At 36.9% G+C, this 27,668-nt stretch overlaps 2 protein-coding genes across 3 annotated transcripts in view; one reads left to right on the plus strand and one right to left on the minus strand.

The window, feature by feature from the left end:
- mc5ra (melanocortin 5a receptor) overlaps nucleotides 1-9,903 on the plus strand; it is a 41,342-nt gene extending 31,439 nt beyond the window's left edge. For both annotated transcript variants that reach the window (XM_037980550.1, XM_037980551.1), the window contains exons 4-5: nucleotides 2,509-2,697; nucleotides 6,199-9,903. In XM_037980550.1, the coding sequence (XP_037836478.1) occupies nucleotides 2,509-2,697; nucleotides 6,199-6,769 (760 nt within the window). In that variant the 3' untranslated portion in view covers nucleotides 6,770-9,903. The remainder of the gene's footprint in view (nucleotides 1-2,508; nucleotides 2,698-6,198) is intronic.
- Nucleotides 9,904-15,537: 5,634 nt separating this feature from the next.
- On the minus strand, nucleotides 15,538-23,713 carry mc2r (melanocortin 2 receptor). The gene is made up of 2 exons (XM_017441540.3): nucleotides 23,361-23,713; nucleotides 15,538-17,057 (listed from the first exon to the last, which is right to left on the minus strand). The coding sequence occupies exons 1-2, from the start codon at nucleotides 23,711-23,713 to the stop codon at nucleotides 16,505-16,507; spliced, it is 906 nt and encodes a 301-aa protein (XP_017297029.1). The 3' UTR covers nucleotides 15,538-16,504.
- Nucleotides 23,714-27,668: the final 3,955 nt, after the last annotated feature.

Below are 27,668 nucleotides of genomic sequence, written 5' to 3' on the forward strand. Positions count from 1 at the left end.
CACAGCCTGCTGCTTAAATCCTGTATGGTCTCGTCAATGGTATGAGGAACACCTGTGAACAATGATTAGTGGCACCACCCAGAAGGTGGAGCCAAACCCCAGATCCTCACACAAAGGTTGTTGTTTTTTAGGGTCAGTCTTTTAAACCTATTCCCATTTCTTGAGTTTTTAAAAGAAAACTTAAATATTGTAGATATTTTTCTGCAGTGTTGGCTTTAGTACTGTTGACAGTTCAACAAAGTGATAAAAACCTTTTTGACCTTAGATAATTCTGTGTAATAATGCGGGAATTTTACACTGCTCTCTTCAAGGCAATGTTATTGTTCATCCACCTTGTTTGTTCGTTGAAGTAATACATTATAAAAAAAGTGTTGCTATAGATAAGCAACTGACATTGGCAACACAAATGCAATCATGTCATCTGTGTGTTAGGTTATATTAGAGGTGGGTCTATGACATCATTGTTTTCAAAAGGTTGCGTTTTCTCTGTCTACACAAAAATGCAAGAGTGACATTGCAAAAGAATTTTAAAAATTCACTCCGAAACTTAGTTTCCAAAAATATGTTTTTGGGGCTCCTAAAATATAAAGTAAAATCTGAAATCAGTGCTAACAGATTACTGGAGATCTCTGTTTTAAACTTTGCCATTAATTATTGGAATCATCTCTGTTCGTTTGTTACTGAAATATTTTTGGATAAATTTCAATGAAACTCCTAGAAAGAAATCAGTGGCTGTAAATCTATAACTGATTAACCTTTGGAGTCACCTCAATGCAGGTTAACCATCACAGCAAATCGACCTTAACCTCAATAAAAATGGCTTTACCTTAGTAAGTTTTACAGATGTTGAGCTCAAATTTTGTGAGGTAGTAGTCATTCAAACCACATACACTAAGGTTGAACAGATCATACAAGATCACATACAATATTGCATGAGATGGCGCATAATGGTATTTTTAGGGTTTGAGCGAAATAAGCCTGTCATTTGTCAACCTAAAATAATCTTAGTCTAATACAACTCTGACAGGAAAGCTGGCCATATGCACTCCTTTACTAGATCTTTCATTATTGCATGTGTTCAGTTAAAAATCAAAGATTTGAGTCAATAATAGACAAAAATAACTGTAGTACAATTAGCTTATGACAGTTTTCTCAAATATTTTTTATGTAAAATCTGTTCTGTCTGCTTTCTAAAAACCAAAGACAAAATAGTGATTGCAACAAAGTTTTGAAGGTTGCATAAATCTTAAGGTATTGCAGAATTTCTAGAGACAGACTTCACAGATGACAGACTTTACACTTCCTTTTGACCAAAGAACATCATCTGATGTCAACTGAACATTCAAAAATAAATCAAACAGTTACCTTTCTGTTTTGATTACTACTCACCTTGAGGATATTGCTTTCTTTGATGTGGATTCAAATTCTACAAAGAGCAAGAATGAAAAGGAGACTGTAAGATTAAAGCGCAGTGATCTTTCATTAAGAAGTAGATTTTATTTAATGTGAAAGAGAGAGTCCCTTTGCTTTGTTTTTTATTTTTTATTTTTTACTATCATAAATATGTTTGGTGGGCCAGTTTTTGCCATGACATCACATGTTGAATGTATTGAAATGTGCAACTTCTTTTACCTCTCATTTTCCAAAAAAAGAAAGAAAACCCCCCACAAATAATCCCTCAAATCTTCTGGTGCAGGTGTCATCTAGTGCATGACAATCCTAAGAAAGTGAATCAAAAGATTTTTTTATTTAATTATTTTTTTGCTTCTCATCTCTGGAGTTTTTTATTCAAAACCTAGATGTGTGACTTTCAAGCTTAAAAACGGATTTTGGGTCACTCATCTTCTGAATCACTAAACTCACATGGATGTTACTCTCCCTTCCCTCCATCCTGAAGGTTGTTGGGGTCCCTGTTAACATGGCTCTCATATTAGATGTTTTGGTCACATCAGAGTTGTGAATTGTGGGAAACCTTCTGGAGAGCAGACTGAAGGATGTATATGTTGGGGCAAAGTAGAAGTTTCCCTTTGTTGTCAGTCCACAAGAATGTTTTGTTATTTTGCACTTGTAATCACCATCCTCATCTTTTTCTTCTTGTGTTTACAGTTTGAAGCGTCTGCTTCACATTTTCTTTCCTATTTTGGTGTATTTTTGTAGCAGCAGTACATTGCCACATACAGGCCTGGCATAGTCACTGCAGTGTTTGGGTCATTTTTAGTGTTTACATGTCTAGAATTGGTATTGTGGTAACAAAGAAAATCATTTTATTGCATTTTATATGTCTCCATGTGGATGAAAACATTTCTAAAAATGGTGTCATGATTCCAAGGATTTTTTTTAGAAACAATAAAAACTGTTTTGAAAAAAACCCCAAAAAACATTCTCCTGTGGACAAAACCTTAGGTAGCTCAATTGAAAGGATCTGGTTATTTATAGGGAAGAACACATGTCAAAGTTTTATAAACAACTCTGTGACCAAGGCTTTGATTACCTGTTTGGTTGTTACAGTCTGGCAGTAGCAGATATGCTGGTGAGTGTGTCCAATGCCTGGGAGACCATCATCATTTACCTCCTCAACAACAGACAGCTGGTGGTGGAGGAGCACTTCATCAGACAGATGGACAACGTATTCGATTCTATGATCTGCATCTCTGTTGTTGCGTCCATGTGTAGCCTGTTGGCCATCGCCGTGGACAGGTAATGTTGGCTAAATTATTTACAGTGCATTATTAGTTATCACCTGCCGCCAACCAAAAGTGACAACGTTTTTGCCCCTGTCTGTGTGACTGCATTTGTCTGTTAGCAAAATATCTCATGAACCCCTGGACAGATTTTAATAAAACTTTCAGAAAGAATTCATCAAATTTACATGTACAAAGTAGGACAGTTTTACAGACATTGAGCTAACATTTTGTGTGGTAGTGGCTAAGCATTATCCCCAACACATACTCTAAGTGCTACACATTGTGAAGCAACTTTGCTTAATATTTTCGTATAAACTCAATTAATATATATTTTGTTGTTGCAATGGTTAGTACCTGAAAACAACTGAACATTTGGTTCAGTTTAAAAACATTTTAGATCAAAACCAACTTTGAAAGTCATGTTGGTTTTGTTTCAAAATTGTGTTGCAAGTACTAGAAAATGGAGGAATGAAATCAAGCTTAACAGAACTGGTTTGCGAACTCAATTGTTTTTAAGGGTCATATCTTATTTATCTGTTGTGGTTGTAACTGTGGCGCAATGGTTTTGCTGCCTGATGAAAGTTATAATGACCTGGTGTAACATGTTTGTTATAGAATTTAGGACCTGATGAAAATCATATGATATGCCATGATGTTTTATCATGTTCTGACATCTAAAACCCTAAAATTAAAAGAGGGTGTGATTACTTATTAACATGACTGTACTGTGCATTGGAGTCAAAATATGTTTGCACAGCTTGATATAGTCACAGAATAACAACAATGTATTGTCACTGCTTCAAATATCCCTGCTAGGCATAGCAGCTGCAGCTGTGCTTACTAGCAGCAGCATCATGCTGAAGAGAGTCAGTTAATTGGTCCTGTATGATACACCAGCTAAATATAAATTCACAAGAAATACAACAAAATATTTTTTTTAGAATAAACCAAAGATACCATGGCGTAATGCCTAATCTAGGATCTTGTAAAACCAAAGCTTGCCTCAGGTGCTTCATCTTACTTTTATTGGACCTTTAAAAGGTCACACGTCATGTGACATTCTGTCACAAGTGATGTTCTGTCAAATAGTTATCAGTAGTTAGTACCTTTTCAGCCATGACATCTGTTATAGAGCACAAAGTATGGAGAAAAGGGCAAACATTTGTGCAGGCTAGTCTAATAGCTAGCTAAATAAGAGCACTATCAGTGTAGTTCGGTTGAGAAAACAGCGACAAATTAAACATATTGTGTCATGCAAAAGTGTAGGGGATTATTATTAGCTACTGTAGCATTCTTTTCACACCAGTATGTCATTTTTGAAAAAGAGTCATTTTACGATGTTGGCTCCTTGGCCCAGTATGTCAAGCCGGTCATTATAAATTTAGTGGTCAAGATGGATGCTGGTCTTAAGCTGGAAGTTTACATTAGAGCTGTTGTAAAATTCTTTTTTTTTTCACTTGAGGCAGCTATTCAAAGTAAAACCCATTCTTTCTAGACAGTACTTTGAAACAGTAATCCATGCATTTGTTACTACGCAACTGGATTACCGTAATGCACTTTATAAAGGAGTCGGTGATTCATGCATTTCTCAGCTTCAGATGGTACAAAATGCTGCTGCTCATCTTTTAACAGGTACACGAAAATTTGACCATGTTTCCCATTTTAGCTTCTTTACACTGGTTGCCAGTACATTTTAGGATTCATTTTAAAATCCTTTTATTTGCTTTTAAAGCTCTTATTGGTCTTGCCCCTCCCTATCTGTCTGAGCTGTTACACCCTTACACACCCTCCCGTTCCCTCAGGTCAGCTAACCAGTTGTTTCTGAGGGTGCCAAAGACAAAGCGTAAGCTCAGAGGGATCCAGCAGCTGCCAAGCTATGGAATGACCTTCCTTCGGGTATAAGACAGGCCTCTTCACTTGCTGTTTTTAAATCCCTTCTTAAAGACCCATCTCTTTTCTTTGGCTTTTGGCACAATCTGAGATGTTGTCTTTGTTGACTGTGTTTATATTTTAATTATTTAATTACTGCTTTTATATTTGACCTCTACTTTATTATTGTATTGTATTATATGACTGTGTACAGCACTTTGGTCTGGTGGGTGTTTAAAGTGCGTTTTAAATGAAGTTGGTATGGTATGGTATGGTATGGTATATAAGCCTTACAATTGACTTAAAACAGACCCTTGTTTGGCTAGCCATTAGCCTCGCCTGGAGGAAAACTATGCTTTTCTCTATACTTCATGTTTTATGAATGATGTCACGACTGATAATGTCTTAATCATTGTTAACTATTTGAAAATGAAGAATTATGTTTTAAACAAATCACATTTGGAGTCCCTCAAGGTTCAGTGTTAGGCCCTAAACTTTTCTTTTATATATTAGTAAGTAACATTTCTGAAATGTCTACAACAGTTTCTTTTATTTGATGATTATAATAGTATGTTTTGTTGTGGGAATAATATAAAATGATTACAGAATGTCTGGTTTGTCAGATGTTTAAACTTAAGAAGTGGTTTATTGATAATAAATTATTTATAAAATGTAATAAAAAACAAAATTTATGATTTCTGGGAACAGGGAAAATGATAATTTATTGGCATGGTCTATAAACAAAATATTAGTTGAAAGAGTATATTAAGTTTAATTTCTGGGGGTTATTTTAGACAGTAAACTTCATTAGAAAACAAATTATATAAAAAATATTTTTAAAGTATTGCAGTTTTAAATAAAACTAAGAATGTTTTAGAAATTTCTGCCTTTTATATAATGCATTTTTCACTTATTTGAGTGATTGTACAAAGGTTTGGGGCAACATGTCACATAATTTTTAAGTTTTTGTTTATATTACAAAACAAGCTATAAGAATTTTACATAAAATGCTAATTAAAGAACATACTAAGTCTATTTAAGTCAAAAATATAGACTTAAAGATTTATCTAACATTTTTTATTAGTTCTGTATAAAGCTAAAAAGCATTTGTTACCAACTAATATCTAGAAGTTTTTTGTATTAGGAGAAAATTAGTTTTTAAAAGTCTGTATGAACTAAAGCAGATGTTTATCTCAGGGCATGGATGGAATTTACGGACTAATCTGACTGCTGACATGAAAATTGTTAAACTTTTTTTTGAACTTTAATTTTTTTTTCTTTTTTAAATTGTTTATAAATTTAAAAACACTTTATAAAGAAAAGATAATGAAAAGTTATAAACACGTGAAATAACAAAATTTAAGACATTACATTGTTGAAGTTTCTTCTTGCTTCCAGAAATTTGACAGAACATCATTTCAACATTAATCTGACTGTCCCTTTAACTTTGCCATTCTTTTCGCTGCAGCTAGGACCACTCGTTAAATGAAAATGCTTCATTATTACTAAGAGCAATAAGTTCTTCCTTCTTCTGACATTTAACAAGTCAATGGTCTCAACAGATTCTACGAAAAATGCTGCCTGAAAATTGAAATTTGCTGAGGTGCCTTCAGGTCATCAATAAACAGTGTGCTGTCTTCTGCAGGTATGTCACCATCTTCTACGCACTGAGGTACCACAACATCATGACAGTGAGAAGAGCCGGCTGCATCATCGGAGGAATCTGGACCTTCTGCACAGGCTGTGGCATTGTCTTCATCATCTACTCCGAGACCACCCCTGTCATCATCTGCCTGGTGTCCATGTTCTTCGCCATGCTGGTCATCATGGCTTCCCTCTACAGTCACATGTTCATGCTGGCCCGCTCGCATGTCAAGCGCATTGCCGCCCTGCCCGGATACAACTCCATCCACCAGCGCGCCAGCATGAAGGGGGCCATCACCCTCACCATCCTTCTGGGAATCTTCATTGTCTGCTGGGCACCTTTCTTCCTTCACCTGATCCTCATGATCTCCTGTCCCCGTAACCTCTACTGCGTGTGCTTCATGTCCCACTTCAACATGTACCTCATCCTCATCATGTGCAACGCAGTGATCGATCCTCTCATTTATGCCTTCAGGAGTCAAGAGATGAGAAAGACTTTCAAAGAGATTATCTGTTGTTACAGCCTGAGGAATGTCTGCACCAACATCTGCTCTCTGACTGGTAAGTACTGAGAAATAGGAATGGAGAAGATGAATGACATTACTCGTGAGATGGAAGAACTAACATGGGAGAAAAAACATTTCAAATACAGCATCCAAGAACTGGTTCACCACACTCTGCACTCATAACAGCGCTCAGTTTCATGTTCTGTTCACCAGTGACTTCAAAAATGAACAGGAATGAACACCACACCAGTAAAATGAATCCTACTGTATCCAAAATACAAAGAGACTAATTTATTGGGTACACTATCGAAATACGCAGTTAGCACAATCGAAAATTATAAGTCATGTAAAAATATTTGGCAGAAAAGTGTGGCCTTCTTTTTATTTTTTGATCTCTTTTTCTAATCAGTGGGATTATTATTATTTTTCCCAGCCAGAATCTGACTGACCATGAAGGCTGATCAATGGAGAGGAAACTTCTTTTTTCACTATTACAGGATTAGCGAACCATAAAAACTGAAAGAGTGCTGATATTTTTGCTTTTAATTACCCATGATAACCCCCCACATCCAGCGTAGTTTCAGATCACTGATGGGCGCATCCTTGGTAATTAGGACTACATGCATGAATGACTAGAGGAGGCAGTGAAGTCAGCAATAACTAAAATTTTGAAAGGAACATGATATAGTTTCCCTATAATTATTCTCAGTGATATGTTTCTAGCTGCTGCTTTTTTTCCCCAAAATTTATGTGCATAGAGATGGAACTTTGGAGTACACCTTTTTAGACGTTTAATCATTTTAAGACAATTTTAAAACCTGGAGAAAATGAAATACCTTGGTCAGAATAAATGTCTGTTATGACTGGGCAATGTGCTTCAGTCACTCACATTATTTTATAAAATATACTAATTCAGAACCTCATTTGTTGAATATTCCTTGAGTAAAAACTTTTAAATGTCAACTAAAATAAGGCCCCCTTAACACTGGATAATGACCCTGCTTTACTCTGCATGACCTACACAACCTGGATTGCAGCAATTTTGAAAAACCTCCAATCATGAAACTACTAAGCACTTAGTACTCATCAAAGAGTTTTTTTTCCTGCTATTTTTTTGCATATTTGAGAGACTATCTTCCACCTTTTAGGGTTTTTCAAATGTTAATAAATTAGTAAAAATGAGCACTTTTGAAAAATGAATGTGACTCTCCTGTCACAGCCGTTTCGCGTTCTCTCGCTCTTCTTTTTTTTTTTGCACCAGCTTCTGGTAGTACCATGCCAAATTCTTTCCTAACAGTGCTATCCCAGTAGCAGTGTTTTGTTTAACACAACACTTACACCTTCTGACTTCTAAGGAAAAAAGAAAAGTAAAACAACCTTCTTTCTGCCGTCATAGTTTATTTTGACATAATTAAAAAGTGGAAACTATGTTCGTGGGTGAGCTCAGCTTTACTGTCAAATTATGTGCATCCCCCTCTACAGTGATTCATTGAACTGGTGAAAACAGGGACTATAAAGATCCCCCAGTTAAGAGAAATAGCAGCAACATGCATCTCTTTACATTTATTAAAACTAGTGACAATACTACTAGTTTTGATAAATGACTTTACTCTGTGTAATTCTGAGACTATTGCTTTGTAGACAACTAATGCAGTGTTGTTGTTTAATGTAATTTTTTTTTGTATTTTCACCTTCACCTTAAAGTCTATACAAAAAAAGTGTTTTAATTTATGTAAATTGGACAACAAATAAAAAAAAAAAAACTTTCAGTGACAAAGTGAAATTTAATTTCTTCAAAATGAGGCCAATTAAATAAAAATATGTAATGTAAAATAAGTGATTGCATAAACATTCACCACCTTTAAAGTGACTATCCTAATTCAACTCAGAGAAAAGATTATCCATATTTATAGGTCAGAGGATGGATACAAAAAGATTTTCAAGACCCTAAACATCCCCAGGAGTTCTGTTGAATTCATCATCAATACATGGAAGAAATATGGGACATGTGTAAATCTACCAAGAGCAGGATGTCCTCATAAACTAAGTGACTGTGAAGAAGAATAATGAGAGAGGCCACTGAAGGAGCTCCAAGCATCAGCAGGTAAGATGGAAGAGACTGCGACAACAACTGTTGCCAGGTTTTTCACCAGTCTAAGATTTTTGGGACAGTGGCAAAGAGAGCCACTGTTGAGGAAAAATCAGATTAAATCTCAACTGGAGTTTGGCTTTGGTTTTCAGCTACAGTTTAGTAAAACTAAGACCACGATGAGAACAACTGCTTGTTGCTGTCTTTCATGATTATGAGTTTTAAACTAAGTTCATCTTGCGATGAGAAATGACAAGGTTGTTGCCATTCCGTTCAAACCTTGAAACATATAATATACATTAGCTCTAAATCTGTAAAAGCCATTTTTGTCTTGACTAATGTTGATTAGCTGTGGCAGCCATCTTGAAATGGATTGACTCCTGATGTTTATCAGTTTTAGATCTACATCCAATGATTACTTTTTTGAAAATTCCAGCCAGTAGTTCATGAGACATTTCACTTACAGAAACACAACTGGCTCCAACAGTAAATGCTAAAGTTTTATTCAAGATGTCGCACAATGAGTAACACATAGAATGTGTTGTGAATAACTCTCAGCTATAAGAACACCAATTTTGAGATGATTATTTGTAAAACCGACTAAATTATAGCCATTTTTGTGTTTTTGTGTCAGTCGTGTCACGGTTAGTGGTTGGTTGGATTGCACCCAAATGGAGGCAGAGACAGAGCTCTAAGAAAACCTAATTTATTAAGAAAAAGGAAAAGAAAAGGCTGATGTAGCAGCAACTACAACTAAATAGCAAAGACTTACAAACTACAGGGTTGTAATAAACACGAGAGGTGAGACACAAGGATGACCGACGTTGAACCAGCGAGAAAGTGAAGAAGATGAACAGGTTTTAAAGGCTGAGAGTGATTGTAAGTGGACACAAGTGACTGATAAGAAACGAGGGACAGGTTTGAGTGGTTAAGGCAGGCTGGCAGCTACTGAGGAGAGGAAAGCTGAATGATGACAAGGAACACAAAAGGCACGGAGAAAAACACCAAACAAAAAAACTACCCTTACAAAAAAATCCCATGAAAATCACATGTGACTTTTACATGTGATCACATGGGAATCACATGCGAATTACATGTGATTCCCACATTTCCACATGTGAAAACGTGATTTTTTTTGTGGATTATGTGACCCACGTGTGGAAAATGGGAATCACATGTGGAAATATGTGATTTTTTTGTGGATTATGTGACCCACATGTAAAAAATGGGAATCACATGTGATCACATGTGAATTTCATGGGATTTTTTTGTAAGGGTAAACACAGGAACTAAATTAATTAAAGAAACAATAAACCTAATACAAAAACAGACTCAAAGACCCCCAAATCTTGACAATTTGGGTGTGTCAGTCATATTGAATTGGATTGGATCCAGAAGTCAATCAGTTGTTGTTGTAGTTGAACATCCAATAATGATTTCCTGAAAGTTTTAATAAAATCTGCCCAGTAGTTTTTGAGATATTTTGCTAACAAATGTTGTGGAATTTTTCTTTACTGAACTACTGATGACAATAATCCAAAGACACATTAAACTGCAATCAAAGACCCTTTATTATCTGGTACCAGAGAGAGAGAATCTCACAAGCTTCTGCACATTGGCCTTTGACATAAGGAGTTGCATGCTCATTTATACATGGATGTAACCACTGCTGTTAATTCCTCTTTATCTTACAGAAAAATGTCTCTACACATTCCTATTGCTAACGGCTCATTCTGCTTGGCTATGGTGTGGTCACACAATGTCAAGTTGAGATAAACAAACTGTCAGTCACAATGGTCATTCTCTTTCACTTTGTATGTGCCACAGCTAAACACACACACAGCAAATAACTTCGGTAACAGAAATAAAAAAAGCATCCCCATGTTAAATTCTTCCCTTTTGATTAAACATTAATCACATAAGAAAATGCATACTAAGCTTTCCACAGAGTAAAGGAATGCACTCAAAATAGATGTAAAGAAAATCAACCAAATATACACTTTGCAGAGTTTAAAGCAAGACATCTCAAGGTGGTACAGAGCAAAACTAAGTATCATTAAGTTTGAAGTTAAACATTCATTTACACAGTATCATTCTTAACCAGACCAGAATCTGAGCTAAGGAAGTCTAGAGGGTGAAAGGTTTGAATCTTTTTAATGATTTTAGGTTTAGGGAGCTGTTGACAAAGCATAGTTTTTGTGGTGGTTGTGTTAAATGTTCTCTTTAACAGACCTTCAATACACATAATCTGTCAACAGCCTACAAGGAAGGAAGAAAAGCAACAGTTGGTGTTAACACAGATGTTATTAGGCCACTCTATTAGCCAAATAAGGAGTGTAATAAAAATGAGAAGTTGTCAATAATTTGATCAGCAGGGAAGTAGGGGTGGTGGGAAGGGGCAGGCCCAGAGTGAATGTGGGAAGGCTTACTGTGTCACAGTAATCACAAGAAGCAGAGGTGAATTGTCTGGTTGTCCACTTAGCCTGCTGATACCATCTGTTTCTTAAGAGCCATGAGTAAGTGTCTTTGGGCTGGACAGACTGCTTAGTGCAATGTAGGGCCTGGGTAGAACTGCTTATCATAGGTTTGTGAATTTGAGGTTTCCACCAAAGAATGGAGAGAACTATGACCAGAGAGACCACCAGGAGAGCATGGTCCCTCTTAGGCCACACATTACCATGTGCAGGTAGGGATGCCACAGCCTCTGCCTGAGATGATATTTTGGCATTGTTGCCCTGCCTGATATCACCACAGATACAAAATTCTATTCTTGCCAGGTTAGATAGGTTAAGAGAGGGAGGGCAAACCCACTGTTTGATCAGGGATTCAATCAGTCTTCCCTCTCACTTAAGAGGGTGCTCGCCTATGATTAAAATAACCAATGACCAGTGTGTGTCGTCCCCCCCCTTTGAGGATATGATCTCAAGGTAATACAGCAGAGTTTGTCGGTGAGACTGGATCCACCCCAGCATGTCACTTGTTGCTTGAGCATTACTTTTTACTGTGGGCTGTCACGTGATGCTTGGGTGCGTTGTTATCAGAAGTGTAGTCGTCTCAGTGATTGTAGATCACAGGTGTCAAACTCCATTCCTCGAGGGCCACTCTCCTGCATGTTTTAGATGTGTTCTTGTTTTAAAACACCTGGTTTAAATGGATGACTTGTTGCCATGCTCCTGGAGAACTTTATTTCTTTGTATTTTTTTAATACAAAATATACAAACACAAAATTAATACTCTCCCAGTGTCTCCTTGTCCTGGGGGCTGCTGACCCCGTGCTTCAATGGTGACCTACCTCAGTGCGGACACACAGCTGCCTTGGGGTGGTGCCCGGTGTCTGTTTGCCTGGAACTTCTGCTGCCTTCTGGGGCTGGATCCACCTGTCCTTTCTGCTCCTGGATGCTGTAGATGGCTGGCCTTCTACTGTTTACGGCACTTTTTTAACTGTACATCTCCAGGTGGCTTGCTAGCACTCATGCACCCCCTACCCCACACCTTTGCGCACGGATTCACAAATAGTCTTGATGGTTGAAGGTCATACATACAGGTTGCTATTACAACAATGTGGCCTGCCTACTCTGATGCTAGATTCATTCTTGATTCAATAAAGTAAATCATACAATTAGGATTCTCATCTTGAGATATCCTTGTTGTGGAGCAAATCTGTTCTGGCACATGTAGGCAGCCAAGTTCTCTATGTGGTATGCCTGAGATGCCACAACAGGACAAAAATAAACAATAAAAAAAAGTTTTCTTTGTTTTTTCAAAGCACCAAAGTCATAGACCACTCTAAAAGCATATCTGTAATTTAAAAAAAATAGTCCCAGATTTGTCCTCAGCCAGTCTGCATGCTTAATTTAGTGCAATGGTTTCTGCACCTTAAGAAGAAAGATGAGAAGGAAGAGAACCTGAAAGAAGCATATCATGAGAAGAGGAAACAGCAAAATCAACTTTATTTTTACCAGTGTTTTTGTCCTTGGAAGCAGAGCCATCTACAGAGAGAACAAGGTCTGGGTTAGAAGGAGATGTGTCTGAAAGATCAGGTCTCAGTGTACAGAACTGTTGTACAACTTCAACACAACCTTATTTGTGCCCTCTCAGGAAAGGGAAGAAGTGAAGCTGGATTGGATGATGGGATGTTTTTTTTTGTTTGAGAAGAAGTTGAGAAATAGCACAGGGAACCAACACAGTCAAATCAAAATAGCCTACAATGTCTCTTGAGGCCAATACTGCTTTCTCAGCTGCAGTCACTTCTCGCAGACAGGTGGGAAGTCCAGCTGCAACAGGGTCAGCTAACCCTGACAAGGCGAGTAAATGCGTAATCCTTCCATTAAAGTTAAAAGCATACCAAAACTGGCTATCTGGTTGACTGGGGACAGAAAAAAAAAATTAGAATGATCGACCACAGAAATTATAGTTACTGTTTTATTGTATATTCAGTGTAACTGACCATATACCATCTGCCTTGAAATTCAATAAGTATGATCCTGTAAAACTATACAGATGGATACAAACTCTGGAAACAAACAAGGTACAAAAATATATAAATTATATATAATACAGTATATATATTGTCTCACTGGGGCCTGAAGAATTATGTAACGATCCAGAATAATAAGTGTGTGGACATACTGAATTAAAAAAGATGTGACTTTAATCTGCAAAATTTTGCAGCTCAGTTTTCCAGACTCCCTTGGTCAAAATGTTTGAACATTGTTTAAACCTAAACTTTGGCAGATAAAATAATGCTCAAGTCAAAGAGAGTACAACTGTTGCATGCTATGATTAAAAAGTGAAGACAGACAACAATGGTTTTGCTTGTGTCTGTGTGTCCATTACCAAAATATTTCACAAACCACTGTACAAATTGTTATGAAACTTGCAGAAAGTAATTATTGGATGTACATTCACAACTTATCAACTTTTGTAGTCAACCCAAATTAAGATGGTTGCCACAACTGATCTCAACAAACACAAAAATGGCTAAAACTCAATCATTTTAAAAATATATTAAGCTAAAATTTGATGCGATCATTGCTGAGTCAGTCCCAACACATACTCATGACATCTTGTGATATTGAAATAGATTGTGCTTTATGTTATTTTTAAGGTTTGACAAAAACAGCTACAACTCTTAGTCAAAAACTCTGATATGAAAGGCAGTGGGAGATATGAATTGCTTCAAGCTAAAGAAAAAATATGAATTTATCCACTTCACATGTGGATTAATAAAAACTAAGATAAAAAGTGCTGCTTTCAGGTTGTGCAGAGCAGCATCCTGATAAGAATCTGTTCCTGTGGATGACGTAGATGACTTATCTGTGGTTTATCAACAGGACCGTATTCAGCTGGAATATTGATGAGTAACACCAAAACAGGACACTGAAATAATGATAAGGTGATGGAAAGAGAATGCTCAACACTTTTACACTCAGACTAATGGTCCTCACATTAAAATTACCTTTTTAAAAGCAGGTATCCCAGCACTCTCAGACAGAATAGAAGCACAAAATGGCATACATTTATTTGTAAAAAAAATAAAATAAAATCAGGAAACAAATGCAGCACTCTGCTTTTATTTTAGATTTCAGAGATAAAAACCCAATGCTGATTATTGTCAAGCTGATTTTGTTTCTTCCAATGTACCAAACACACAAGTGAATTATTCTTTTTACATCTGAGGCAATCCAAGATACATTTTTCCACACCAGATATATACATGTTGTACATTAGCTTGTTATCTGTAATTGGGGGGAAAAGGCTGGCTTTGAGAAGAACTGAACTTTTGGATGACGACACTTGTAAACAGCCAATTTTCTGCCTGCTGCTGTATGTCCTGTTCCTGCATTAGTGCTACAGTTAACAACCAACCTCCTCAAATCTGCTTCTGTACAAAAAGTGCAGTGTTTTCTTCTGCAATCTGAATGTGAAGTTCCTTTCTGCTCTGTTCTGTCACCGTGCTTGCTGTTGATCTCGTCACGCTGCTACCATCCCCTCATCTGTGATAAACTGGTGAGTGTAAGATGCTTTTGATTTACTGCTGAAATGTAAAAGAAATGAATGTACAAATGGCTTTGCAGTGCTCTTTGTAATTGTGTGCTGATGCCTACCTCCCAGCTGAGAAGCTTGATCCATTGTTATCACAAAACACAGCCATCTGATAAAATCAAATGTTATGTATAATTACTATTTGGCAGACACAAAAATATTTTTTTTAGTTTTTCCATGTTCTGTATTAGTATCTATTGCAAAAAAAGGTTGAACCTTTGTATGGCTCATCAATGCAATTTTTATTTATAAAGACATCAAGGTAAGAAGTGTTTGTAGAGCAAACTAGATACAGTGGTTAGATTATGTTTTCTCTGTTATGTGCTGTAATTGTGTTACTGTTGTTTCTTTTATAATTGATTATATGCTTTTTGCAATGTTGAAATCAAAGAAGAGCAGAGCATGGCACACAGGAGAACTGCATTTGTAAAAACAACACTGAAACACACTGTAGATCCTTTCCTGTGTTAATTTATTAAAGGTGAAACATCCAAATTTACTGTTTATCCACCTGCAACACATCTATATATTGAATTTATGCAAAACAATTCAGTCATATTCACTGTTACACAGAAAGATTTTGTTCTCTCAGATAAAATGGCTGAGGTTAAACTTATATCCTGATTGCTAATTGCATGTTTGAGCTTTTGTATATCTGCAGTGAGACAATTAACAGCAGGGGAAACAAATCGACAGATGTAAATGCAAATCTAAGTTTAAACGACCAATGTTTGTGTTGCCTCTAATGGATTCTTCTATTTATGTGTGAATAAAAGCAGATGGTGAAACCAAGAGCTGTTTTTTTTTTGTAATCTGTTCCATATTGAGATTAGGAGTCCTGGATCTTAAATTAACCCTCATGTGGCCTTTTGGTCAGATGGACCCAAACCTAAGTGTTTCTCGTCCTCTCTTCAGAGTGTTAATCCAGCATTGGAAGATGTCTGATCCAAAGAGGCCCTGTACTCAAGGCAGTATCTCACTGGGCTGCAACTAGTTACTGAACAGCAGTTGCAAGGGGGACTCCAAAATTTTTTTGAGTGTTCCCAGAGTCTTTGTGTGAGTCATGCTCCAACTTGTCTCAAGAACACAACAGCTGTATTTTGACATCTGCACGGGAGCACAATAATGATTATTATTTATTTAAAAACTAGTCCAAATCTGCCTATCTTCATTTCAAAAGTGTATTCCAGCAGATTCAATCATAAACGTGGAAGCGACTGCCAAGGTATACACAAAGTAGGCTGAGGTGGATATTAAAAAAGGCATGATTTTCTAAACCAGTCATGCAAAACATGTCCACATGGTTCACTGCTCACTTTGTCACAAACACTACAAATTCAGAGTAACTTTTCTTTACCAATTTATTGCAATTTTGAGTTGTTAACCAGTCACTAACAGTCGCAGCTAGTGGGATACTACCTTCAAGACCCAAAGAACTGCCTCCAAGTGCCATTTAATACAAGAATTGGAACATCTTCCATTTCGGCTCAATGGCTCAAAGATGTTTTAGTTTCATTGAGTGGGACTTGCACAATTTCAATAAGATAGATTTAATTTTTGGCTGATAGGTATATAATTCATATCTACATGTTCTATATATGCATGTCAAAAGACTGAATTTTCTTCTATGGGTAAATAAAGCAAACAACAAAAGTACACTGATGTCCTTAAGAACATAAATGGCTTTCAGAACAAAGCAGCATTTTCCTGAAAGTGTGCCTAAGCTCAGCACTGCGAAAGGCGTAGATGGCTGGGTCTATGAGAGCGTGGCTCATCATCAGCACTACATGTAGCTGGAACAGGGATCTATAACACTCACAGTAAGGGTTCATGGGGCACACCATGATGATGATAAGATGGAGAAAAAATGGCACCCAACACACTACAAATGCTCCAAACAGAATGGTGAGTGTCAGAGCCCCTCTCATGATGCTGCTCCATCTCTGCTGACGCCGAGATTTTCTACCAATGGGAAGAGCTGCAATGTTCTTGGCATGGATGCGAGCCAACATGAACATGTAGACGTAGAGAAAGCAAATGACTGCCAAGGAGATGATGAAGAAGACAACGAGACAGATCATGACGAACTTGAAGTCAAAAAACTTCACCATCAGCACAGCCAACATTCCACATGTTGTCCAGATGGCTCCTAAGATGACTCCAGTTCGCTGCATTGTCATGATGTTGTGGTATCGTAGTGCATGGAAGATGGTGATATAACTAAAGGATAGAAAACAAAAATATAAAATTGATAAATGATCTTTTACTTTACAGAGTTTCACAGCAACCCATGCTTTTAAATAACCTTAACATCAAACTCTGGACAAAGTTTACAGCAGTAAAGTAGAACATATAACTGCCTAAGAACAACCTTTGAGGAGATGTTGAGGCTCAAAACAGAGCCAGGAGTAAATTCTAGCATTACATTTAGTCACTAAGTGACCATGTTCAAGTATTTTCAGTTTTCGGCAGTCCATGAATGATTAATGAAGCTTTCAAATAAACTGAAAGCTTGTGAGATTGGGAGAGTAAGCAGAGTAATGTTGGAAAGAGCTACAAATCTCACATAATGTAGAACTTTTCAATGCGCAGCACAGAATCCAAATAGTTTAAATTTAAATCAAAAATAAGAACACATAGACAATATGATTTTTATTGGAGATGGACAATTCAACAGTTTTTTTTAGTTATTGTTGCTAAAATAATTTAAATATCCACTGACCATTCAAAACATTTTAGTTTGTTGGTAAGTATGAGTTTGAACGTTATTAAATGATTTATGGTTAAACATGCAGAAAGCAAAATTGTGGGCCTTTGTATGAAAATCGGTTTGAGATTAATTAAATAAATTAGGTAAAACCTTTCCAAGTAAGCCAGCAGATTGCATTAAATCTTCAGTTTGACACAGTCTCCTATCCTGAGCAGAACAGAAGGGACAGTGGAAAGAAATGACACCCTTTTAACAGAAAGAAACCTCCATCAGAACCAGGCTCGGGACGAGCAGCCATTTGCCTTAATCGGCTGGTGTTTGAGAGGACAGGAAAAAGACACAGACAAACACAGAATGGCTGGTCCAGGTGTAGATTATATGGGAGGAAAAACAAAGAAAACCTGTTAATGATAGATATAATTACAAATATGAACATGGAGAGTAACACAAGAAAAGACAGCAGCAGAGTGAGGAAATGTGGTCAGTATTCAACCTCATTAAGCAGATCCAAAATGAGGATAATAATTAGGGGAAACACCTCTTAAGACAATCTGGTTGGGATGGGATGTAGCAGACAAGTTGATGGTTTGGATGAAGCTATTATTTTTGACAACTCTGAAAGCTCAACAGGACAAAAACAGTCCAAACAAAAATCAGGTTCTAGCAACAACTTCTAAAGCTGCCCCATCTGACAGGGAATCAGAAGCAATAGTAGAGAGGATGGTGTGATTTTTTTTTCTCTAACTGAAATAATTTTATTTATAAAGAATGTCATGAAGTCATTAGTTATAGGGTTATGTAGCTCAACAGAGATATGACTTTTCTTTAATCTAACTACAGTATTAAACATTAATCCAGGGTTGTTCTTGTTCTCCTCTGTTAATAATAATATTAACTTTTATTTTACCAGATAGATCAATTAAGAACCTGTTCTCATTTGAAATGATGACCTGGCTAAGAGGCAACATTACAGGCAGATATAAATCAGTAATGGTAAGAGAATAAAAACACAAAACAAACAATACAATTAAACATTTTTACAACATATTACACTCAGTCAAGTAGAGAGCACTGACGACATAAAAACAGTAAAAACAGAAACAAGCATTGTAAAACAGGTGGCTAAAAGCAAGGACAGTGATGTTGTACTAGTGTGATTGTATTGGTAGCAAAGAACTGAAACAAGGAGCAACCAGGAGAGATACATGCTTTGAGTATGAGGAGGTTAAAGAGGTTACTAAAATGCAGACTGCAATTTGCTTTGTGAGTAGTAAGATTGTAGATACAGTGGGGTTTTCCAATGAGAGTTTTGTTAACAAACAGAATCCAGTGAATTTGCCTGCGAGACAGAAGAGAAGGCTAGTTTATCAGAGAATACAGAAGGCTGTGGTGTGTATTAAATGGAGCTCCAGTTACAAACTGGGTAGCAGCATGGAACATAACAATCAGTTTGTGAAAGAGAGTTTTTTAAGCAGACCTGTAAATTATGTCACATAATCCAGAATTGGGAGTACTGTCATTTTAACCAGAAGCGTTTTTGCAGACTGTAAAGGAAGATTTATTGTGGGAGAGAAACCCAATGTAGGATTTTACCTTTGAGAGCAGTACATTGTTAGCGATAAATTATAACAGATGAATAATATGCAGTTCTAACTTTACAAAGGGTGTTTTTGGATGTTAGCAGGTTATCTCTCCAGGTTAAATAAATTCCTGTTTTAAAGTATGAAACTGAATTCAACTAAGGAGCTAGCTTCCTCTGACTGATCACTTTTTCCAAAAGAGCAGTTTTATCAAGTGATGTAGTTTTGATATTATCAACAAGATAATTTAAGTTGCTGCTCTCTGTTGCATTACTCTGCAAGACAGAGGAAAATAATCATGGTGGAGATTCCTTAAAATTACAGCATTCGCTGATAAACATTCACTATAATGAAATTTACTCTCAGTGGCTGTGTAGTCAGTCAAGGTAAACTCAAAGGTTATTAACCCTCCTGAAGCCCTCAAAAGAGAGAGAGAGATAGAGATAGGTAGAGAAACCCTTGTAACTTTCAGTCAATTTGACCCTAAGGCCATAGGAGAGTTAAAAAATGGTCAGACAGAACAGGATTGTGAGGATATATTATTTAGTCTTTAGACTCTATGCCATGTGTTAGAACTAGATCAAGAGTCTGATGAAAAGAATGAGCAGGTCTGTGGATATTTTGCATAAAACCTATTGACTCTATTAAATTAATAAAGTTTATGTCTAAGCTATCACTTTCAACATCCACATGAATATTGAAATCCTCCACTATTATGACTTTATATGTATTCAACAAAAAGTCACATAACTCACTCTGTGAATTCAGACAAAAACTGAGAATAAAGGCTTGGTGGATGATACATAACAATAAATAAGTGTTTTTTCTGATCTTCATTTTTGGACAAGAAAGACTAAAGGTCAAGGACTCAAAATATTTATAACTGATAATTGATTTAGCATTGATCAATAGTCCTTACTAAAAGATTGCACCGCCACCTGTTGTTCTAGGAACATGAAAATAAAATAGTTAGAAGGAGTGGATTCATTTATACTAACAAAATCCTCCTGCTGGAGCCAGATTTCTGTAAGACAAAATAAATGCGTTTGATGATCAGTTATCAACATTAACTAACAGAGAGGAAAGAGATATTATGTTCAATTAGATTAAGACTACAACTCTGCTTTCTGGACTGGACCCTGGGTTGTCAATAATTTAGATAACTAACAAAATCAGCGAAAAAAAAGAGTAGTTCCACCCAAAGTGGTATGGATGCCCCCTCTGCACATCAGACCAGGTTTTCTACAAAATGTTTTCCAATTATCTATGTAGCCCATATTGTTCTTAAGACACTATCTGGACTGCTAGTGGCTGAACAACAAAATGCAACTAAACATGTCATTGCTGGTCAGATTAGGGGGGAAACAGAAAACAACAAGACCTGGCTAGCTAATGGCTTTTCAACAGCACAAAGCCTAGTTCCCAATTCAGACAACCTCACCTCCAAATCTACCACAAGACTACATTTATTAAACATATTGCTAAAGTAGGTAGAGGAATAGCTAAACACTTGACACATGGAGCAACTGAGGACAAAAGAAGCTGCATGAGAACCACAACCATGCTGAGCTAACACTAGCTAGAGGTGCACCGATAAAACCCAAGAAATATTGAAAGACAAAAAGAGCCTCAAGCACGATGCAGTAGTAGAAAACTGTATGAACAGTCCTAATTCAGTTCAATTCTAGTCAAATGAATCTGTGACCAAATTACTTCAGCTATCAGCTGAAAAAAAATTTACTGAATATGTCTTTCTTTCTTGTGTGGCCTGGGAGCCCAGAGAGAACAGAAATTTCAGTTCTCAATATGTCTGTGATATATTGTAGAAATGACAATAAAGCTGACTTTGACTTTACCTTAAGCTTAGATTGTAAAACAATATCCCAAGCTATGAAAGTCTTACAGAGCTCTGTTTAATCCAATAAATAGACAGAGCATGGCACAACTGCAAACCTACCAAGGAATGTCCATCCACCTAACTAAAATGGGTCGGGAAAGTAGAGCAATAACCCAAGAAGCAGCCAAGAAGCCCACAGTAACTCTGGAAGACTGTAGAGATTCACAGCTCAGATAGGAGAATCTGTGCACAGGACAACTATTAGTCGTGCACTTCACAAATATGGACTTTAAGTTCCTGTCACACTTATTTGAAATCAGCAGGAATCAAGCAGAAACAACTAAAATGAAGAATTGCCAAACTTTGTGCCATATTTTGTTGGGATTTTCAAAAGTGACCAGATTTCTTACAGCTTTGTAAAAATGCCATTCAAATACTCTGCATGCACTTAAACACCCCTCAGATGCAGTTAAAATGCTGAGGGAATGGGAACCAAAAATACTTTGAATGTGTGAGAATTCAAACAGAATGGAGATTGAATGTCAGGATTCGAGACTTTCTCGGTGAGCAGTTCAGGGTCAGACAGACACGGGAGACCAAAGTTACGAGAAGTGAATTTATTTACAGTGAGCAAATCGTGTAATAATGATCGGGAGCCAGGACCTGAAAACAGAAGGCGTAGTGAGACGGAAGTTCCTCCGGAGGTTGACAGGTAAGTATCAATGTTTGTGTATTTTCAGGTGAAAGATCCTTACAGTGAGAGGAGCGTCACTCAGCACGGAGGTGAGGTGAAGAGATGAGTACTTCCTGATAATTGGATTGGCAGTTTTCTCCAGGGGCAACAGGTAGGTTTCTTTCCAGGCAGGCAGACAGGATCAGGCAGAAACAGGTACGTTGTCTTAGCTTCACAGCGGGTTCCCAAACAACTCAGACCAGACTGGATTCTTCAACAGGTAGGTAATCCTGAGAAAGTGCAAACAAAACAAAAATACTTAGAACAGTCTTCACAGACACAAGAAGTTTTACGAAGGCTTGGCACTTTACCACAAAGGCAAAAACAATGCTCCAACGCTGGTCTGGTTCCCACTGCAGCCTTAAGTACACAGGTGCCTGACGAGCCTGATCCGCTGCAGGTGTGAAGGGCGTGGAGAAGGTGCTGCCAATCAATGGCCAGGACGGCCCACCAGGAAGTAGCAGCAAAAAATCCCAATCATCACATTGAAATTTTCAAATATATTTAGAATGTAACACAAATACCTTGAGTGTTCCAAGAATGGTCCCTGAATGCTGCCAAATCTAGCCTTTTTAATCGCAAAATAGCATTTCAACAATCATGCTCTTCAAGGGTTTCTTGGGCTGCAGCACTTGTGCCACATCCATGGACGTGGCTTATAACATTGGCTCATTTCTTTCTTGGTTGCATAATGTGTAAAACCTTTGAAAACAAGTTTGACAAATTCTGATGTTGACCAGGTGACTCCTCAATGCAGAATGGAGTTCCAGATGCAGCAGGCTACGTTTTGTTTTGACTCAGTGGTGTTTAAAATTATCTCTGGAATCAAGTCCACGCCAATCAGAACGTTCCAACTGCATTAGAGCCATGTTCCAGCAGTAACTGAAACAGTCTGACAGCATTCCAACAAGGATTTGAGCTGGATTGTTTTAATATCCAAATAAATTACAGCAGCAATTGAAATGTATTTGAAGCTCATGTAGGACATTTTGTCAGGGTTTGAAGTCACTTTATTATTTCTCTTCTCCCTCTAATGCACTCAGAATGTTTAGAATACAGTTGGAATCCTGTAAGAACCCTTAGAATGCAGTCAGAATACACTTTGGATTCTGTTTGATCTTTCAACACTTGGAATGCACCTGGAAAGTTTTGAATATAAGCAATTCAAACCACAAGAATTGGCCTGGATGTTTGGAATGCACTTTGAATATCCAAGAATATACAAAGAATTGTCATTCCAACAGCATTCCATCTCATTCCACCTCTATTGTGACCAGACTTTTATGGAAGAGTGGCAGGAAGAAAGCCATTGTTGAAAAAAAAAAACACAAGAAGTCTCATTTGCAGTTTGCTACCAGCCATATAAAGGACTCAGAAAGCTTGTGTCTATTTTTTCAATTCACAATTATGCACTACTTTCTCTTGGTCTATCACATAAAATCCAAGTAAAATACTTTGAAGTTTGTGACTGTAATGTGACAAAATGTGGAAAATGTTCAAAGCATATAAATACTTTTCTCAAGGAACTGTATGTTGAGTGTATAGAAAAACATTTGGATAATGTGTATTTAAATCCATTTCTTACAATTTAAATTAATAGTTTAATTTAGTTTAGTTTAGTTTAATTAATAGTTTAAGTACAGTACAAATCCTGATTACATACCGGTCGACAGCAATAGCCAGGAAACTGAAAATGGAGCCCACAAATGACATGCAAAGCAGGGAGTCCATCACATCATCCAGTTTAGTCTCAGATGGACCTCTCTTCTCCAGCTGTCCCATATCAGATAAAACTATCATCAGGTTTTCCCAAGTTTTTGTGACACTGGCAATAGTGTTGAAGGCAGCCAAGCTGCAGATGAAACAGTACATGGGTGAGTGGAGGTTCCTGTTGCGTATGACAGCTACAACAACCAGGAGGTTCTCAGCCAGGCTGACTACTCCAACAATGAAGAAGACAGTGAAGGGGACCATCACCTCAGGGCAGTCTGTTTGGTTCATTAAGCCACTGTTCATAGTTTGCCAAGGTGGTGATGTATCTAGATTTAAAAAAAAAAGATTAAAAGCTGAGTAACATGAAAATTACAAGTGTCTACAACTACACATTTGTTAACACATTTATTACATCATGAAATTAGCACAAAATGATAATGTTACGGTTTCAAAATATTGTGACTAATTGGGTAAATGTAGCCAAACACTAAACTTAGGTCAAAATTTTAGTCACTGTGTAAAATTTTCTTTTTAAACATTGACATTTTTTTTTTTTTTTGCCAGAGATAGAGAGTAGAAAAATAAAAGAAAGGCAACACTTCAACATTTCTAAAAATAAAAGCCAACATCAATAATGACACATTAGCTAAAATGTTAGCTTCTTTTTTCAAACTAAAACCTGACAGTACTTTGGTTTAAAAGAAAAAAAAGAAAAAAGAAAAGTTACCATATGGCTAATGCACTTGATTTGCCTAAGGAGAGTCTCTGCATGTGGAGGAGTAAGCAGTTTATGTAACCAAAAATTTACTTTCCGTAGCTTGCAGAGTCAAAGACAGCACAAGCAAATTGATTTTCTGCTCAGTCTGTTGTTAAGTTGCCACAGGCTGCTTTAAATTGTGCGTTTACATTTTTTGAAAAACTTGGCACATGCACAGTCCACATCGGGTAGCAGATCATACAGTGGCAGATTTAGTTTTTGAACGCTTCTTTGCCATACAACTGAAGGAGAAAATAGCTGTTCTAATGCTAATGCTTGATCAGTGGGAACAGTTCAAATTCCTCCAGTTGACAGTGGATTTACTGATTAAAGTCCAGTTTTTTTCTTCAAATACAGTGATAACTTAAAATGAAAAGTTGACTTACTAATGAATGTTAGACAAGATGGTCTTGTTAGCTAGAGTAAAATTAAATACTTCCAAAAGTAACGTGAATGCTGAAAAAATAGAGGATATGAAAGGGGGTATTAGAATTAGAACTGCTTGATATTGTATGAGAGAATACCCAGGTGGCTGATAGCTGTCAGCCAGCACAGTGTGACTAATTTACTCAGGTAATCACCTGAGTAAAGGTCACACATTTGAGGGAAGACAAACAGGAATCTTGAACAACTGGCAGATCTCTGCACCTGCTCAGCAACAAAATGTTTGTTTCATAAATCCTTTTTTCAAACAGCAGTTGTGGTTTTGGCACTGCTCAGTCTTTAGCTCCAGTCATGTGGCCACATTTGTCTCTTCTTTGCTGTTTACACAAGGGTGGGGTGGCAATCAATTTGTTTTCTGCAGGTGTTTTATGTATTTTTTCTTTTTCTTCTTCAAAGCTTATAGCTAGTTTGTTATTACCATAGTAGTTTACAGGATATTACAATTCTCCTGACTGCTGTGCTCCTCTAATCCACCGTGCTTTCTCTGACATCTGTGCATCAATGTTTACTGGATGCTTCACATGTAGAAAGACAACAAAACAGTTTCTAAATTCAAAAATTCAAACTCATATTTGCTGCTTCTAGTACATGAGTAAATCATAGATTGTGTGCACATTGTTTCACAAAAATTCATTATGAATCATATGGATTTAATATGAAGATGTTTATTTTCACCTTTTATTGGACGAAGGTCTTTAAAATTTGAACTATAAATCAGGATTCCTGGCAGTACTAATTAAAGAGGATTTCATAAACTGGGCTTTTCATCTGAACTTCCTGATCTCTCTCTGCAATTTTAATTGCAAAGTCTGGAAAAAAGACAATATTCAGAATGTTTTATGATATGATAAAACTGTTATTTTTTTAAAACTAAAATAACCATTTATCTATGGGGTGCCATCTGTAATGTTACTGTATTTTCTGGACTATAAGGCGCACTTAAAAGCCTTCAATTTTCTCAAAAAAATGACAGTGCGCTTTATAATCCGGAGTGCCTTATATGTAAGAAGTCGTAATGTTTTAGTACGTCTTTCGTAAACTACAAAGCCGCACCGCTTGCAGCATTAGGCCCCCACATACTCAGGCGTACTGTGCGTACTCCATGAGCTGCACGGGCAGACACCGGGCGGACTGTCCGTGGATGGTTGAGACTTCATACTCAAGTGTACAGATTGCAATAAAATTCTCCCGTGACAAATTTCAGATATATCGTCACCGAACAAGGAAAAAGAAATCGCTTGCCTCTTGGCTTTAAAAAAACAAAAGAAAAGACGGTGCCTTTAGCTCTGTTTCCTCACCACCCGGGCAGCCACCGCACATCTGTCAGTGCTGCACAGAGAACAGCAGTCACGCTGCGCGATTCTCAACTGAGAGCAGTTGGTGTCGCACACAAAACAGTTCGATGTTATTGTGCAGCACAGAGTTTGCGTATGCAGTCATAAAAATTGATCTTTGTGCAGACGTGTCTGGCAGATGTTTCCACCCGAGTCAGTGAGGGCCTTTATGTCGGTGCAGTATTCTGTGCAACAAAATGTTGCAACATAAATGTTGCAGTTTCATTGAAAACTGGCTTTATGTAAACAGCTCCTTAAGGTAAGGTGTCCTTGAGAGTTTTGAAAGGTACCCATAAATGTTATTACTATTATTAATATTTTTTTCACATAGGTCTCCATGTTACAGTAAATACATTTTATCAAAGGGGTAAACACTTAATATTTTTCCTCTCTTGATAAGAGCTTGGTCTTTTGTTTTGTTATAGACCTGTGTTCTAAAAAAATATATACTGATAAATGTCAGGGTTTTTTGTTGTTGTTTGTTTTCTTGTTTTTTTTTTATTTCAGAATGGAACAATTTTTTTTAATGTAGTATTTAGATAATATTTTTTAATTATTATTATTATTTTATATTATTTCGTTTTTTATCTTTAATTCCATCTTTAAGTAGATATTACATGTCTGAACAAAGTTGATTAGGTGGGAAAACGGGCAAAAATGGCTGTTTTGATGGTAAACGTTGCAGACCTCTGATATAGGTAAAGTGTCTTTGGGGATGATTACGGAGACCCAAATCTCATTGAAAAACCTTAGCCCTTTGTGAGCTGATATAATAGCCTTTACTGAACCAACGAGGGCATCAGAAGGTTTTGCTTGTTCACCATGTCTGACTCACATGCGGCTTTCATGATCATCCCTGAGGATGTTGAATGAGTTTAGGACTCTGTGCACCTACTCCGGTTTAGCAACAATTTCTACACTTTCTTTATGCAGCTGGTTTTGTGCACTGGGACACAGTTAAAACACCTAATAAATACAGCAATGGACCTATTACACTTAAAATGTTCTGAATAAGAGTGCCCAAAGCTTCAGTAGAATTATGATTATCATACTTATTCAGATATAAAAACATACAAATTGTAAAAGAAATGTACATCACCCACCTTCTTTCATGCCAGAGATATAAACTAAAATCATCTTATGCTGAGAAATGACAGTTCTAGCCATTTTGGTTACACCTTGAAAATAACATTATTTGTAATCATGTGATATCACAAGATGTCACACTCAGAGTATGGGTTGTGAAGGACTCTCAGCTATTAGCAAATCAAAGTCTATCTCAATAACTGTATAAGTGACTGAGTTGTGTTAATATTGATTAGCTGTGGCAGCCATTGTGAATTGGATTGACTCCCAAAGTTGATCAGTTGTAAATGTACAACCAATGATCACCTGAAATTTGTCCAGTGATTTTTAAAATATTTTGCTAACAGACAAACATGGTCTACTCCAACATTGAACACTAAGATTTCAGCAAAACACGCATGCAGTGAGCAGCACTAAGAATATGTGTTATGAACGACTCTTAGCTACAACTACACTAAATCCTGGCACAATATCTTCAAAGTTCATGGAGTTATAGCCATTCTTATGTTTTCTAAGGTCAGTTAGAAAGCAGCTGAATTGGGTTGGCTTCCAAAAGTAATCGCTTGTAGATGCACATACAATGATTATTTCCTAGTAGTTTCATTAAAATCTGTCCAGTTGTTCACCAGATGTTTTG

The sequence above is a fragment of the Kryptolebias marmoratus genome, linkage group LG16 (genome assembly GCF_001649575.2).
Source record: "Kryptolebias marmoratus isolate JLee-2015 linkage group LG16, ASM164957v2, whole genome shotgun sequence".
Classification (NCBI taxonomy): domain Eukaryota; kingdom Metazoa; phylum Chordata; class Actinopteri; order Cyprinodontiformes; family Rivulidae; genus Kryptolebias; species Kryptolebias marmoratus.

Excerpts from the sequence above, each read along its gene's own strand:
- mc2r (XM_017441540.3), bottom strand. The coding sequence starts at position 23,713 with ATGAACAGTGGCTTAATGAACCAAACAGACTGCCCTGAGGTGATGGTC. Across the intron at positions 17,058-23,360 it reads CTGGCTATTGCTGTCGACCG|TTATATCACCATCTTCCATG; the intron begins GTATGTAATCAG and ends TCTATCCTTTAG.